Here is an 18,153-nt window from a genome sequence, read left to right as displayed (position 1 = left end):
TAAATTCGGACTGTAGAATTAGCAGACATAGACTTGAGATCAACTCCATTACAATTATTTGTGTGGCCTTGGGCAAATTAACATCGCAGGGACTCAGTTCCTTATGTATAAAATGGAGAGTGTAGTACTACTGTCCTCAGGCTGTTGGGAGGATCCAGTGAGAGAATTATAAAAATAAGAAACAATTCTTTTTTTTTTTTTTTTGGGTTCTTTTTTTTCGGAGCTGGGGACCGAACCCAGGGCCTTGCGCTTCCTAGGCAAGTGCTCTACCACTGAGCTAAATCCCCAACCCCAAGAAACAATTCTTACTTAGCATTTACTGTATACTTGGCTTTTAAGTGCTTCATGTATTTTAATTCACTCAGTCTTCGCAGCTTGAAACGGTAGATACTGTTATTGCTCTTAGTTTTCAAATAAAGAAAAAAATCATGGGGCCTGCAGAATTGTCCGTTGTTAAACTAGTGAGAGACTAAGATTTGTAAACTGGAACTTCTAGTTCAAGTATGGCTTTTGAACATTATATGACTCTTAGCATAATGTTAAGATGAAGCTAATTATTAGTATTCTAGAGTTGTTTTAAATTTGTTTCATTTGAGAGAAACCAGTGGTCTACGGTAGCGAGGGATTCCCTGTCAATCTTCCTGCTATCATGTGGACCTTTAGTAATCAAACACTCATTATTACCCAAAAGTATTTATGGTCTCATCACTTGAAAAAAATCCAGGTTATCATCTGAAAAATTATAGATCTAGTAAGCCTTTGTGTATGTACATGAGAAAAATAAACTGTAAAACATTGGCAGCTTTCTACAAAGTTGGACAAGTGACTGCCATTGATGAAGACTACCCACCAGACTGTCTGACGTACAAGATTATCAGTGGGGACATCCAGACTGTACAAAGGTTTTGGATTCACCCTTTCTCTGGAGTGATTGAACTCACCACTCAGCCGGACTATGAGTCAGTGAGGCAATATAACCTCACAGTGGAAGCTGTGGATTGTGACAGAGATCATCCACGCACTGCACTGGCCACAGTGAGTAAAGAGACACAAGTTTTGTGTCCATGTGACTGACTAATATATTACTTTCTAATTTATCACATTGGGGCAATCATGTTACAATAGTGGCAGGGAATAGAGAAACATGTGAATTTCTTCAACTTCTCAAGTGTTCCATAACATTTGTATCAATTTAGCTTTGGAAGTCTGAATGGTGTAGGCTAACCTACTTTAATAAGGCATGTTAAATTCTTTTATCTTCCTTCTTGACCACCACTCATCAGAGGTAGTGGAAAGGAGAGGTTAATAGACAAAGGAGGATATGGACCTATTTAGAAATAGTTACTTGGGACAATTCCAATCTTTGTTGTCAGGATATTAGTAGTTCAGTTCACACAAATCAGAAGCAGTTGTTTGATCCACTTGGAAATACCATTTATGAAACAGTAACAGCAATTCAATCCAGAAGAAACTGCAAGGCTCTATCAATAGACCTGAGCCTCCAGTCTGTAGGGGCAAGAAGTCAGAGGGAACACCACCAGTTTTTGCTGCATTTCTCTCTACAAAGTCAGTGGAGAAGGAAAGACATATCAATGCCACAGAGTTGTCAGTGAAGACCAGCATCAGCAAAGCCTACAGAAGATCAGCAAAGGGTAGCAAGGTGAACCCAGAGTTAAAATATGCACCCAGAGTTAATATAATGTTCACAGACTTAGCATTGCATTGAAGTAGAAGGCAGTCTGGTTTAGTGTATGTCTCTGTGTATTATTTTAATAGCAAAGCCAGAGGACTGACAGTTCAAAGACATCAAGAATATATGATGTTGTATTTATTATGAGGTATATGTTATTAATGAAACTAAGGTTTGTTGTTGAACAGAAACCTTCTGGAGTCAAGACTTCTTGAGCTGCAAGACCACCAGCTGTTTCTCACTGTAATCTCTCCACTCATATGTGGTTACTGGGTTTTGTCTTCTGTGTTTTTTGAGTTATGACCTATCTGCATCAATGATTAGAATGATTTTCACAGAGCTGAGCTTACAACCATGAGTCTAGAATTATGAGACTTGGCATGTTTAGGATGATACTCATGAGAGTGATTTTTAATGTAAGTTACTTTGGTCAGTTTTCTTATAGACACATAACTTCTCCAAATAGTGTTGCTGCATGATGTTTGATTACACTTTGAATCCCAAGATTATGTTGTTTACTGGAGAAACCTGTTTCTGCCTGTGGTGTGGCTCAGTCTTAGCACCTTTATTCTCTCTAGTTGGAGTACAGATACTCCCTTAGTACACACCTTTAATCCCAAATAATGAAGGTAAAGTTGACTTATAGAAAGAAGGTCCCATGTTTGAAAATGATGTCTAATTGAATGGCAGACAAAGTGATGAATCAGAGAAAGATTTGACAGAATAGGACATGCCCAACTCTTATGAGAAGAGATAAAGGGAAGTGACTTAAGAGAGAGCATCTCAGAAGGAGAAGGTTTAGACACTATATATTGATGTTACTTTGCTCAGCGACAGGTTGAGGTCTGGGTACACATTCTCTGTCATGTGCCCCAGATCTCTCTTGAATCCTTCAGGCAATCTATACTCGATTTCTCACCTATCTTTTGCTAACATCCTGGTTGTGCCCCATTGCCTGTACTTAGTTTGATGAAACAGGCTGCTTTCTAGAACCCCATCTTTGTTTGTGGAACTGAACTGTGCCAGAATGAGTCCTGAAAAAGATCAACTCCCCACTACTCTGGCGTAGGCTGTGACATCATTCTCCGGGTCCGCAGTGCTTGAATGATGTAGAACTGCCTACCTTTTCTACCTTAGCTTCTGTTCTTATTACAGTTCTACCACTCCATTTTCTTTCTGTCTTTCCAATACATCAAGACTAATGCTTATCCTTCAGGGCTCACATTATCAAACTAATAACATAGATGGCTGCCAGTGGGTAAATGGTCCAAGAAGGAAGGAGAGATTATTCAACAGACAGCAGCACAGGCATGGGGTGTGAGGTACACTGTGAGAAAAGTAGAAAACCAGGAAAACTGGCAGCACAGACTCACGTCAGTAGAAAAGGTCATAGACTTGAGAGGGAATGAGGCATGGGAAGAGTTAGAGGGGTAGAGGGAAGGGTAGAAATTATCCAAATATAGTACATATATATATACATATATATATGTATATATACACACATACATATATATTCTCAAAAAGCTAAACGCAATTAAATAAAGATTAAATAAAAATAAAAACACGTCTTAGGCTTCTGAGGTGGCTCGGTAGGTTATGCCATCTGTCATGAAACCTGAGGGTCTGCTTTAGTCCTCTGGACCCATATGGTGAAAGAAGAAAGCCAACTCTTGATAATTGACCTCTGACACCGCACATACTGCTGTGTGTATGTAGGCATGCACACACACAAACATATGCACACAAAATAAAGTAGCCAGGTGGTGGTGGCATATACCTTTAATCCTAGAATTTGTGAGGAAGAGGCAGGTGGATTTCTGTGAACAAGGACAGCCTGGTCTACAGAGTGAGTTCCCCAACAGCCAAGGCTATGTAGAGAAGCCATATCTTCAAAAACAAGCAAGCAAGCAAGCAGCAAGCAAACAAATTAACTAAATGTAATTTAAAAAATCTCACATTATAAATACTACATCTGGTTGTATTCAGTCTACAGAGAAGTAACATTAAGAAATTCACAATTTCCTCCAGGACTAAACTATCTTATTGAAACATTCCATAAAACATCTAGAAAAAGGTAAGTCTTGCAGATGTACATGCACCAGGGATTCTTCTGCTAATGTTATTGGGAAAATTATTAGTCATTGGAGAGGTGGAAAAGACAACCTTTCCAAGCTGACATTTTTCAAACCCTTGATCTTTCGATCTTTTCCTATGTAAATTGCAGCTTCCTGACTTATGGTATTTAATTACAAAAATGTTGATAATATTCCTAATTAAGGTCAGACATACATTGTGCTTGGGGAAACAGTACAGAAGAGGTCCTTAGTTAATTAGAGGAAGCTGTGTTTTGCTATTGAATATGGGCGATTCAAAGAGTCCCAGGGAACCTTATCTTCAGCGACAGCATTCTTCAGTTGCTTTTGCTATGATTTGCATAACTGTACTTTCTACAGAGTTCATCTAATGAGCCCAAAATTCTTCCTAAAGGGGACATAGAATGTCACAGCTGACCCAAGAATAATCAACCGCCGACTAGTGATTGACAGCTAGAATCCATATCTCCAAGTTCATGTCTGCAAACTCAGAAAGTTTTAGACTTTTTACTTATTAATTCTGGATGATCTGCCCATCCAGATGCTCATTTCTGATTTTGTGTATAAATAGTCTCATGGTGTGGATGTGATGTTTCTTTCCCCTTCATCACTGACAGGTCACTGTTGACATTGAAGATGAGAATGATGAAGCACCTGTCTGCACACCCTATCTATATACAGCAATCATCTCTGACAATGTTATTGCTGGGACAAACGTCAATGGCCTCAAACTAAACTGTCACGACAGAGATTCACAAGATTTTGAAATGCGCTTTGAAATGGCTTCTGGTAGATACTTTAATTATTTCTTTTAATCACAAACATATGTCAAGTTGACATTAGCTATACAATGTCAGGCATGATATGTAACCCTAGAAGTGGCTGTTTTTAAGAGTTACACTATCTTATAGCTAGTATTTTGTTTCCCCACAACACCCTTTCATGTCTACACATACAATTCAATTACTTGTATGACTTCAAAGTGACTCAGAACTTGGGAAAATGCTTTACATTTTAATACAAGAATCTACATTATTTTTATACATGGAGCCAGTTAAAAAATCGATGAGATCTTCCCATCTGATGATGTTATTTCAAGTTCACAAGGCTATATGATTTTGATTCTATTATTGCTGGATCTATACAGATTCACATAAATGTTATAGTCACCAACTTGTCTTCTATAGGAGATCTTTCTTCATTTGAGACCAACCATGTTTTAGACACCTAGAAATTGTTACATAGAGCTATTTAAGACAGATGTGGAACATATTCATGGCACTCACTATTCATTTAATTCTGAGTACCATGAACACATAAAATCACAAATAAGAGAAAGTCTACTACACCGGAAAACAGTGTCCTTGAGGTTCTCTTGACCATGACAATAAGACCTTTTCATGTGGCTCAGACTGCCGCTGTTCATCTGAAAAAGGGAGAGTGTGGATATCAGGAAACACACTACTAATATACTATGTGGACTAGTTTTATATTTACACCTATCTCTGGGTGATAAGCTCTATGAAGAAAGGAGAAATGCTCATCTTGTTTGAATAGTGTCTGTCTACTAGGCTCTGGAGAGGACTTCAGTTCTTAAGGACATAATTTGTACTGTGGACTGATAAGCTCATTAGTAATTAGGCTAGACTACATTGAGACAATCAATAAAAGAAGAAGAAAAAAATCAGGTTGAATAATCAGATAGTAGCATTAAGATTTGCTGGTTACATGTCAGGGGTTAGAATCACAATGTTAACCTTCAAAGACATTTTTGGATTTTTTTCCCATTATTTTGCAACAGTATCTTTTGTAGCCCAGGTTGGCCTTCAACTCTCTTCATGTAGCCAAGGATAACCTTGATCCCCTTGCTTCTCCCTCCCAAGTGCTGAGATTTCATTTCTACCCTAACATGCCTAGTTTAAAAACCCTTCCCTGTTGTATGTATTGCTTATTTTATTTCAACTTCATTATAAACTATTTGTAGATATAAAAATTTATAATGTAACACAAATTTTAATTTGTGCACACATTCTGGGTTTCGACATCATTTTAAGGTAGCTTGAGACAATTTGATGTATTAAAAAATAATTGTAACTTTTCCATTATTCCTTTTAAAGGAAATGAAAATCTTCATTTCCAATTAGACCCAACTCGAGGTTCAAATACTCCAAAATTAATTGTGAAGAATCCTTTTAACTTTGACTCTGGAGCTGAACTGCAACAGCGATATCATCTTGTGGTACATGTAATCGATGACAACCTGCAGTATGGCAAAGCTATCAAGCCCAGGACAGGAACTGCTGTCATAGATATTTATGTGATGAGAACCAGCACGCCGCCTTCTCCAACCAGTTCTGAAGTAAAGAGTTACAGAATTTGATTAGAGTCTTTATGTTGTAAATATTTTACTGCAGAGTCAGATATCACCTAGAAATGCTAATGTGTGCATAGGAATAGTGGAAATTATATGCACATATGTAGAGGGCCCCTTAACCGCTGGCTGAATAGTCTGAAGGTCTTGCTCAATCCAAGGGAGCACTATTCAGTGGATTACAGCCATGTAAAAACCTCTGCAAATGGATGCTTTGAAAGGCTTTGCTATCATAACAATGGGGATGCATGAAATGCCAGGCATCGTACCACATGTCTTACACTCATCATTTTATCTAATCTTCAGTCCAACTCTACATTTAGCATATCAATTAGTATCTTATTTCTAGAGCAGATATGGGAAGCCTCTCCTAAATTACACAATGGCTTATCGGCCACCTGGAATGAACGCTCCTATTTTGATTGACTTTAAGGTGTATTGCACTGTTTTGTGGCCTTTAGGATACCACATTAAAAAGTCTTTTTTCCTTAAGTATTTGATTTTCAAAAACGTACTTTTGTCTCAAGCTACACAAAAGGGAGCAGTTAACAGGGACACACAAGTCTAGAAAGACCTCATGTATCATCTCGCTCAATCTCTTAATTTTGTAGGTCAAAGGACTGAGGTGAAAAGGAGAGACAGGACTTGCTTTGGAGCACAGAGTGTCTGTGAAAATCTATTCTTCACATTTTTAATTTGGTGTCTCTTTTATGTCATCATGATTCTCATTGTTATCTGGGTACTTACACATATGTAGGAGTTCATATCCCATTGTCTGTGTCAAGATGGTGGTTCTGTACTGATGCTTCACTGTGTAAACAGATGTACTTTGATAAAAGGGACTAATGCTCTGTTTGCTCCTAAATACTTTTCCAGCAAAGAAAAGGCCTGACCGTTGTGTACACAGCCATCAACACATACAAAAGCAGTGACTGGTATGTTCCTTTCGTCTTCACTCTGATGGCTGTTTTCTTTGTTGGATTGGTTTCCTGGGTGTGTTTTCTCCTCTGGAGATATGGAAGCATTAAAAGCAAGTCTCAGAGAGTGGCCAAGGAAGCCTCCAAGCCAAAACCCAAGTATGTGGATTTTCTTTTCCTTTTTAAGTTTTTGGAATAAAGAATTAAAATGGATCGAGGTGTGGTAATCTTAACTGTCTGTGATTCTGCCTAATCATGCTTTAGAGAGAAAAAATACTAAGGGTACAAAACACAGTGGTCTCTTTTACTAGAGATTCCAAACCCACTGTAACCTGAAAGGCTGTGGGCTTTCTTCAGTAAACAGCAATGCTCCCAATGTTCCTGGTAGACAGTCTTACAGCAAACCCCTGATCCCTGGCTTCTTACAGTTTTTTCACCCAATCTTCCACAATCATCATTGAGCATTAGATGCAGGAGCTTTGTGGTGGATGTATCCATTGGCAATGGGGTTTCACAACTCTGCATTTTGGTTGGCCGTGGTGTTTCTGTAATGGTCTTTGTCTGTGGTAAATATAAGTTTCCTGAATGAGGACTGAGGACTAGGCTAATCCGTAGGGACAAGTTAACAATTGTGCTGGCTTAGTGAAGTATGGGTTCATAAGCTGAACTAGGACATGCTAGCCTAGATGGGGGCTGGAACAGGAGTTCATGAGGCCTCAGCCCCATGTGAAGAACTATAGACAACTCAGGAACACCAAGAGCAGGAGACATAGTCTTCTCTTGGAGGAGCACGCCAGTTGTCTATCTAATACCAAGTGGTCAGCCTTGAAAACACATGCATACATACAAGAATCATTTTACATACTGAGAAGGTTGTATATAATATAAACACACATGAACACACACATGTATGTAACATGATTAATGAAAAAAGAGGGTATGAATTTGAAAGAGATCAAGGAGGTATATATTGGAAGGTTTGGATGGAGGAAAAGAAAAGAAAAAATTATGTAATTGTAATTTCTAAAAAAAAAAGTATAAAAACCAGCAACAGAGGTTAGCTTGATGGCATTTAGGAGGCAGAGGCAATAACTACATAGCAAATATGAGACTAGCTTTATTTATATGAGACCTCATCAAACACACACACACACACACACACACACACACACACACACACACACAAGCACACATACTAAACAAGGAAATACATGGATATAGACATGACTTAGAAGTTAGGAGCACTTACTGCTCTTGCAGAGGACTGGAGTTTAGAAGTTTAGTAGTTTAGTTCTTAGGACCAACTCTGGGAGGCTGAAAACCCCTTGGAAATCCACTTCCAAAGAATCTGACTTGTAGGCTCCATAGGAACCTACCCACAAATTAAAAATAAAATAATAAATCTTAAAAAAAATAGCCCAACCCAGTCTGGAGAGATGGCTCAGTGGTTAAGTGCACTGAGTATTCTTCCAGAGGTCTGAATTCAAATCCTAGAAACCACATGGTGGCTCACAACCATCTGTCAAGAGATCTGATGCTCTCTTCTCGTGTGCATGAAGACAGCCACAGTGTGCTTATATATAATAAATAAATCTTTAAAAAAAATCCCAACCCACCAAACAACAAAAGAACAACAAAAATTAAAATAAACCAAAATAAACCAAACCAAACCAAGCCCTGCTTGAACTGAAGATCAGCTCTACATGACTAGGCAGTAGAATGTGCTGTCTGTGAGAATTCCTTTAAAACAAATAAATCTGTGAGCAGAGAAGCATGTCATATAATTTTGAGGCTCAGTGGGTTCATGGACAGATGTTTGACAATGAGTAGTAGTTAACTTAGAAACGGGTAGGTAATACAGGACAGTTCCTCTCCACACAATTGATTGTTTTAGTTCATTGAGGTTAAAGAAACAGACAGAGAACACATCTGCCTTTATCACCATTTGTCAATACAATGCTTCAGAATGCCTGTATGTTTTTGGACCATAGCTTTTTTTTTCAAAAGTAGAATCTTCTTGGATTCTGTTGGCAGAAGCAGGGTTGTATCATCCAGTTTGCTCTTCTTTTGGTTTTTATTGGGGATTTCCATTGATGGCTTTCTTGAATTGGACTATTTTTCCCAAGTCTGTGGGAGGTTGATGCAGCTTGTTCTCTAAGGGAGGATTGCAGATTTTAAAATATTGTTTTTGGTGTGTTTGGAATATTCCATGTTTTGTTAGACCATTTATCAGAATAAAAGTAAAATGAAGAAAGGGAATAAGAAAGCAGGCTTTATTTTGAGTATTTCTGCTGTGTTTTGATTTCCTGTGAGCCTGTGTCTTTTCTGGTCCAATCTATTTGTAGGTCTTGTAACAGTTTTTCATTATTTTGTTGAAGCACACAGACACAATCACATAGCATCTTTGACTTCTGATTTCTATGGGCTTGTCTGCCTCTCTGAGGTTAGCTCTCCTCCTTGGATTTGGGTGCAGAGAACTGTTTTATCGGTCTGCGTGCAGGGAACACAAAGTTTCAACTGTTAGGGTTGCAGATCTGTGTTTCATTACTGACACGGACTTCTTTTACTGATGCAGTAAAGCAGATGGAAACAGCTAAAGAAAATCACAATATTACTCCTTGAAAAAAAAAACTACGATGTGATAACAGTCATATGTTAATTGATGGAATTATTTTCAACATATATTGTCATAATTTAACTGATGTTTTCTCAAATTTTCTTTTTATACAGTGGAATGAAATACGTTGTAGGTAAGATATAGTTTGCTAATTATGCTTGGATTATATAATTTTAAAATTCTATGGCACTTATTTTAACAAAATATTTTGTTGATTTTTTTTTGAGAATTTCTCGAAATGTATTTTGACCACAGCTACTCCCATTCCACCTTGTAATTTTCCTATATTCACCTTCCTAACTGTTCACTACTTCACAACTTCATGTCCTTTGAGAATTGCTGCACTAACAGACACCACCCCTCTTATAAAAGGAAAAAATAGCTGATACCCCTTTGCCAGAAGCCATCAACTGTCAGTGGCTTTTCAGTGAGCAGTGTGGCCTATGAGCTTTTCCTTATTCCATGCTCGAATACTGAGGGGTTTGTTCTTATACAGGTCTTGTGCAGGCATCACAGCTGCCTTGAGCTCATGCAATGGTCCTGTCATGTCTAGTAGACACCGCTTTGCCCAGGTCCTCCATGACCTCTAGAATATATACATATAATATTATATATTTATATAAATATTCTGTTATATGTATGTATAACAAAAATATATATATTCATACATACATACACACATAGATACACACACATGTATATGAACCTCACCTAATAGTTTGAACATCCTTAGTCTTATTTAAAAAATATGAAGTGTATCACAAATTTGCATGTTATCCTTACAAGGGAGCTATGCTGATCAATCACTTCAGTTTCCATGTATGTATTGATGAAGTGACCACACCTATATTACAATTTTTATTGTCACAAGACAACTGAAAGGACTCAGGTTGTCCCTTCTGGTCATGTGCGCACCAACCTCAGGTTGTCATGCTTGTCAACAAACACCTCAACCCTGAGTCATCTTGCAAGCTCACCTTGTATCATTTAAAAATGTCAGGCACTGCATACTTACTTATTACTTATTAGTTTACTCATTTAGTGTATTCTTTTAAACAGGAAATAGAAGCGAAAAAGAAAAAAATGTTATCACAGAAACCAGAAACAAAAAACTAGAAGTGTTAACCGTAAGTGTATTTTTGTCTTTTTTTCCCTTACATATTGGAGTTTTCCCTTGTAAACATATGGTAAAATCTATTCAAACATCGTAGGAAGGAAATAAAATAACTTCAGTTCACCATTTTTCTGCTGAATTAGTATGCATTACAAAGCTGGGATTTCAGATTAAATTTTAGGAACTTGGTGAGGTCAAAACTTACCCAAAATATCTGTGCATATTGAAAAAAAAAAAGCAATGAGTAGGCAAATGTAACCCTAGTGTTAGGTTATACTACTGAGAATTTAAGACTATATTTGAAAGTACGTTATACAAGTAACAGACCTGGGTAAATTCCTCAACCTTAGCGTCTTTAGCAGATGGTAAATATACCTCTAGGGAAAGCAGAAGCATCCAAACTGTCCAAAGCATAACGGCTGAGTAATCCACAAAAGTACACCAGGGAGGGCTGGATCTTGGATCCACAATGCAGCACAGAACGAGAAAGGGAAAGTTTAGTTTTCATCTTCCACCTCCCTCCAGTTGCTTCCCATGCACTCTGGACATTCCTGCCATAGTTCTGGCTGCCCATGGCCTTGTTTCCCAGGGTGGCTCCCTCTCAATGCCCCTGCCCCCAGGCCTCCTACAAGGAGGCCAATGCTGTCCAATTATCTGATTGTTTGAGTTGTGTTCTGGTGTTTCAATAGCAGAACACCACAGACTGGGTGTCCTAACAGTAGACATCTACTGGGCAATGTCCTGGAGATGCCCATAGTTCTGCTGAGGCTGCTTGGTCTTCAGGACAGTGTTGTCTGTGTCATTATTTGCTCTCAAAATACTGATCCAAATATAGTGGCATTCTGACATCCTAGAAAGTCAGGAAGCCACATACAGTGTGACCTACAGTGCCTCTCATAAAGATTCCCATTAAGAGAGGAATCTGAGTTAACAGAAGTCACAGCAGGCAGAAAAATTGTGGTGGATATGGTTGAAAGGAGGTAAGACGGATGGGAAGTTTTAGTCCCTAAGATGCTAACCTTCTACAGATTAGAAAGATTACTCACAAGTAGTCATGTCCTAGTCTTATTTCTGTTGATGAAATAAAATATCCTGACCCAAAAATCAACTTATGAGAGAAAGAGATCATCTTACACTCTGGGCTGTCGTCCATTGCTGCTGTGGCAGGAGCTTGACACAGCTAGTCACATCAGAGCCATATTCAGCAGAAATGAGTGGGGAACTTAGGATTCAAGCTAGTTTTTGCCACTCTGAACAGTTTCGAGCCCCAAACCACTTTCAGGCTGGGTCTTCCCACATCAATGAACATAATTAAGACACCCCTCTCAGAAATGCCCACAGCCCAACCTGATCTAGATAACCCCCTACTGAATATCATTCTGGGTGATTCTGGGTTAATTCAAGTTGACAAAGAGAACTAAGCACCAACATCATTTGCTTAAAGTATTCAATACATGACAAAAGTAATTTTATCAAGTTGGCATTACTACTAATGTGAACTTCCTTCCTTCCTTATTTCTTTCCTTTTCTTCCTTTCTTCCTTTCTCTTTCTTTCTTTTTTGTGGTAGAAAAAAACTTTTTAAATAAAACAATTTAAAATTATGTTTTTTTAAAAATATTTATTTATTAATTTTTTTTATAAGTACACTGTTGCTGTCTTCAGACATACCAGAAGAGGGCATCGGATCTCCATTACAGATGGTTGTGAGCCACCATGTGGTTGCTGGGAATTGAACTCAGGGCCTCTGGAAGAGCAGTCAGTGCTCTTAACCGCTGAGCCATCTCTCCAGCCCCCTAAATTTATGGTTTAACGAGAATAATTTTTGTCCAAGTGAAAAATGTACTAAGCACAAACAGAAGACTGGTGTATATATAGTGTACAGCATTTGCTCAAAACACTACTTAAATCGTAAGAGATATCAAAGCAAAGGTCCAATTATTGAAGTAATTAAAAAACTTCTACATAGGTAAAAATAATTATCTGAGAAATCAAGAACATATTTAATCACATCACACACAAACACCTGTGTTAGGTCACTTTCCTACAGAATTTCAAAGCACAAGGATGAACTTTTCTACCTAATAAAAAACAACTGGCCTGATTACTCAGAACATCTTTGAGATGTTATCCTTTAATTGAACAGAGTGTTAGCCCTTGTTTATGTGTATGGGCTCTCTGGTTACTACCTTGGGCGAGTGATGTTTGTTCTTTCTGTAATCCTCTGATATGTTTGATAGAGAAACTAAGAATCCCATTCCAATATGGCCATGTTTTCATTAGGTTCGTTTCCTTACTTATCACTTATAAGCATCGTGGACTGAATCTAATTAAAAAGAAAAAAAAAAGAAAACACACACTTAATGAGTGTGACCTTTTTAATGAGTGTAAGATTAAAAACAAACTATTAGGTTTGTGTGATTAGTACCTATAAAGGATTGAAGATGGACTTTCTATATGTATATATAACCTGTCTGTTCTCTTTATAACTACTAAAATCCCAGTCCTAAAACTAAATTTAGCTAAACCAGGGGTTACATCTGATTCAGAAGACAAAGATTATCAAGAAGGTGAAAAGAAGAGAAAGGGTTCCAGGCTGCTCACAGGAGGAACATGCTCAAAGGCCAACATGAGAAAGAGGCTTCTCGCCATCTGGTTATCCCTTGTGTTTAGCACCTAAAGAAATGTTCAAAGTCCTCAGTTATCAGGGAAATGCAAATCAAAACAACTCTGAGATTCCACCTTGCAGCACTCAGAATGGCTAGGATCAAAACCTCAGGTGACAACAAGTGGTGGTGAGGATGTGGAGAATGAGGAACACGCCTCCATTGAAAACAGGTACAACCACTCTGGAAATCAATTGTAAATAGATCTACCTAAAGGCTCAGCAATACCACTCTTGGGAATATACCTAAAGATGCCCCACCATGACACAGGGGTATGTGTTTTACTATGTTCATAGTGGCCTTTTTTTGTGATAGCCAAAAGCTGAAACAACCCAGATGTCCCTTGACAGAAAAACGAATACAGAAAATGTGGTTCATTTACACAATGAAATACAGCTCAGCTATTAAGAACAATGGCATCCTGAGTTTTACAGGTAAATGGATGGAACTAGAAAATATCATCCTGAGTGAGGTAACACAGACCCAAAAGGACATGCACGGTATGTTCTCACTAATAAGTGGATGTTAGCCAAAAAACAAGAAACAACAACAACAACAACAACAAACCACAGAATACTCAAGATACAGTCCACAGAACTCAAAAAGGTCAACAAGCTGAAGGGCCCAACTGAGGACACCTCAGTCTCACTTGGGAGGGAGAAGAAAGTAACTTCTAGTGGGGAGGGAAGAGAGAGACCTGGGAGGTAAAGGGGACAGGGAGCAGGGAGAGGGAAACATGATTAGTATTAGGTGGAGGAAAAGGACTGAAGTCCTGAGGGCCAGCAGAAAGAATAGAAACAGGCTACCTCAGGAGGATGGAGGTTGGGAGGACCTTCCAGAATGTACCAGAAACCTAGGAGGTAAGAGACTTTCAGGACTCAAAGGGCGGGTGCGGGGGAGGGCTAGATGAAATGCCTTACAGTGGGGAGAGGAAATTTGTTGAGCCCACCTCCAGCAGAAAGACAGGAATCAAGTGAGGTATGGGGTGGCTATTGCATAGTCCAAACTTTGACCCATAATTCTTCCTGTCTGAAAGAACTACAGGGATAGAAATGGAGTAGAACCTGAGGAAAAGAAGGTCCAGTGACAGGCCCAACGTGGGATCCAGCTCAAGGGGAGGCCCCAAGACCTGACAGCATTATTGAGGCTATGCTCACAAAAAGGGACCTATCATGATTGCCCTCCAAAAGACCCAACAAGCAGCTGAAAGAGTCAGATGCAGATATTTGCACCCAACCAATGAACGGGAGCTGCTGACCCCTGTGATTGAATTAGGGAAAAGCTGGAAGAAGCTGATGAGGGGGGTGATCCTATAGAAAGACCAGCAGTCTCAATTACGCTGGTTCCCTGAGATCTCTCAGACACTGGCTCACCAACCAGACAGCATACACCAGCTGAGATGAGGCCTCCAACACATATACAGCAGAGGACTACCAGTCTGGGTTCAGTCAGAGAAGATGCACCTTACTCTCAAGAGACTGGAGGACCCTAGGGAGTTTTGAGGTCTGAGGGGTGGGACATCCTCGTGGAGACAGAGTGTCTGGGGAGGAGGCATGGGATGTGGATCAGTCAGAGGGTGAACTAGAAGGAGGATAAAATCTGGAGTTTAAAAATAAATAAATGAAAAAGAAAAGAAAACAAACAAACAAACAAACAAACAAACAAAAAACACAAAACAACCACCCCTGTCCATCCCCCAAAAAGAGAAAGAAGCCGCAGATCGGACTTGCAAGCAAGAGGGACAAGTGGAAACTGCGCAGCAAAATAAAGATGGAGGAAAGAAACCGGAAGTTAAGGAAGTGGAGAAGCGAGAAACATCAATGAATTCTAGATTTCAAAAGATACATGCTGAAATTGAAAACTCACTCAAAATTGATAATCTAGATGTGAGCAGATGCATTGAGGCACTGCATGGACTTGCTTCACTTCAGGTAATAATGCAGCAAGTTCTGAAACACAGAGAGACGATCGCAACCCTGAGGAAAATACAGTGGTTCAAAGTCAAGTTATCTTGGAGAAGTCTACAATGTTATACAACAAGTTTAAGACTATGTTTTTGGTTGGGGAAGGAGATTCGGTCATCACCCAAGTGCTGAACAAGGACAGTATGAGGAAGCAAATCAAAACCACAGATCAAGGAAGAGAGGGCCAAAGAAAAAGCTAGAAAAGGACAAACAGGTACAAAGAGCCTATCGGATGATCCGATGCCCAAGAGTAATCATCCACAACACAGTGGTGATAGTACCCAAGAAAGCAAAGACGGGCATGAGGCAAACAGTAAGACAAAGCTACCTGGAAAAGAGAGAGAGGCTGACGTTTCTCTGAAACAGTCTACCCTAGATAACTAGGCTGACTGACTTCAGACGTCGAATAGGTGAGAAGTCTGTCGTGAGTGGCTTAGGCTACTGAATGGTTTAAAGTTTTATAAGCATAGGTTTTGATGTTTAAATAGTTGGGGGAAAGAAAAGTCCTTTACATTTGTGTAAAAGTCAATTATTGCTAGTTTTCCGTGTGCAGTATTAACAGCTCCGCCATCTAGTTTAAGAGTAAGGGAAATCTACGTAGAAAGGTTAACCTGCTTTATAGACATGATTGTGGTGTATTTTCGGTTAGTGTGTCTGTTAATGTGTAATTGGTAGTAGGCAGTTACATTTTAAAACTGCTCCTGGTATAAATCTTTCCTCTTTTCCCAAATACCATGGGTTTTGTGCATAGTTTTTTACAAATACTGGGTTTACTAGACTGCCTTTTCACTGTTTGTGGGTTTTTTGAAGTTGAACATTTTTATGGATGATAAAATGCATGTTACTTCTAAGCACTCCCCCCCTTCTATCTGAGGTTATAACCTCACTCCGTTGTGCTACATTAGCTTGTCTCTTTGTAATAATGTGTCGTCTGTGTGACAACTAGATGTCCACCAGGTTGTAATAGAAGGTACAAATCTGTTTACTTTTTGAAAGTAATTCTTCTTTCCTTTTTAAGGAAACCACTGTGTATGAGACTGTATTCAATGGAGAAGCCATTGATCCAGGTATGACGCTTCCGTATCTTTTGAATTCTGTTCATTTTGTGGATTTAGATACTAAAAAGCACTAATGGATTAATTATTCACTGTGCTTTTCAAAAATAACCACACTGGAGAAAGCTACTTTAGGGCTGAACAGGCACCCTGAGTAACTGAAAGGGATCAGGTGAGAAGAATCAGTTGAATTCTCAGTGGCATTTAATGCTTGGGAGACATTACTCTTCCTCGGTCTCATCAAATTATGGGCACCTAGAGTTAAGGCCAAGGATTTAGAATTCCGTGAATCAAAAGGAGCTGGACATCTACCTTATTATATATGAAATATGCATTTTTTTATTTTTAAAAAATTATTTACATTTCAAATGTTATTCCATTTCCCAGTTTCCCATCTATAAACTCCCTATCCCATCCCCCACCCCCTTCTTCTATGACAGTGTTCCCCACCGATCCTCCCCCCACCCCTTCTTGCCTCTCTACCCTGACATTCCCCTACGCTGGGGGATCGAGCCTTGGTAGGACCAAGGGCTTCTTCCATTGGTGCCCAACAAGGTCATCGTCTGCTACATATGCAGATGGAGCCATGGGTCTGTCCATGCATATACTTTGGATGGTGGTTTAGTCCCTGGGAGCTCTGGTTGGTTGGTATTGTTGTTCTTATGGGGTTGCAAACCCCTTCATCTCTTTCAATCCTTTCTCTAATTCCTCCAACGGGGACCCCACTCTCACTTTAGTCGTTGACTGCTAACATTCACCTCTGTATTTGTCATGCTCTGGCAGAGCCTCTCAGGAGACAGCTATATTGGGCTCCTGTTAGCATGCACTTCTTGGCATCAGCAATATTGTCTGGGTTTGGTGGGTGTATCTGGATCTCCAAGTGGGGCAGTCTTTGGATGGCATTTCCTTCAGTCTCTGCTCCATACCTTTTCTCCATATCTCCTCCTATGAATATTTTTGTTCCCCCTTCTAAGAAGGACTGACGCCTCCACACTTTGGTCATCCTTGAACTTCATGTGGTCTGTGGATTGTATCTTGGGTAATCCAAGCCTTTGGGCTAATATTCACTTATCAATGAGTGCACATGTTTGTGTGTGTGTGTGTGTGTGTGTGTGTGTGTGTGTGTGTGTGTGTGTGTGTGTGGTAAGATTGGGTTACCTCACTTAGGATGATATTTTCTAGTTCCATCCATTTGCCTATGAATTTCATGAAATCATTGTTTTTAATAGCTGAGTAGTACTCCATTGTGTAGATGCACCACATTTTCTGTATCTATTCCTCTGTTGAAGATATCTGGGTTATTTCCAGCTTCTGGCTATTATAAATAAGGCTGTTATGAACATAGTGGAGCATGTGTCCTTGTTATATGTTGGAGCATCATTTGGGTATATGCCCAGGAGTGATATAGCTTGATGAAATATGCATCTTTTAAATATGGATAATGAGTTTAATTAAACTTCATTTATGGGTAGATAAAACATTTTTATTTCTCATTATATATTTCTGGGTACCAAACAGCCCCCAAAGATTACTAACTTAGAATAATAACCATCTTATTATAATGTATACTTCAGTGTGCCAGCAATGTGATTAACTGTCGCTTGGGCCATTTTTTACCTTCATGAGGACCAGTGGAGTTCCTCCAGTACTGTTCTTTTGGCAACTGGT

At 39.1% G+C, this 18,153-nt stretch overlaps 1 protein-coding gene and 1 pseudogene across 1 annotated transcript in view; both read left to right on the top strand.

Moving 5' to 3' along the window:
- LOC116913107 (cadherin-related family member 3-like) overlaps positions 1 to 11,460 on the top strand; it is a 68,618-nt gene extending 57,158 nt beyond the window's left edge. Inside the window, exons 12-18 of the mRNA XM_032917247.1 lie at positions 803 to 1,035; positions 4,401 to 4,572; positions 5,901 to 6,142; positions 7,031 to 7,230; positions 9,802 to 9,821; positions 10,748 to 10,815; positions 11,392 to 11,460. Of these exons, the coding sequence (XP_032773138.1) occupies positions 803 to 1,035; positions 4,401 to 4,572; positions 5,901 to 6,142; positions 7,031 to 7,230; positions 9,802 to 9,821; positions 10,748 to 10,815; positions 11,392 to 11,460 (1,004 nt within the window). The remainder of the gene's footprint in view (positions 1 to 802; positions 1,036 to 4,400; positions 4,573 to 5,900; positions 6,143 to 7,030; positions 7,231 to 9,801; positions 9,822 to 10,747; positions 10,816 to 11,391) is intronic.
- A 1,604-nt stretch (positions 11,461 to 13,064) lies between these two features.
- On the top strand, positions 13,065 to 15,814 carry LOC116913253 (annotated as a pseudogene).
- Positions 15,815 to 18,153: the final 2,339 nt, after the last annotated feature.

The sequence above is a fragment of the Rattus rattus genome, chromosome 12, assembly GCF_011064425.1.
Source record: "Rattus rattus isolate New Zealand chromosome 12, Rrattus_CSIRO_v1, whole genome shotgun sequence".
Classification (NCBI taxonomy): domain Eukaryota; kingdom Metazoa; phylum Chordata; class Mammalia; order Rodentia; family Muridae; genus Rattus; species Rattus rattus.
Note: the sequence above shows the minus strand (reverse complement) of the source record. Positions and strands in the feature narration are given on the sequence as shown.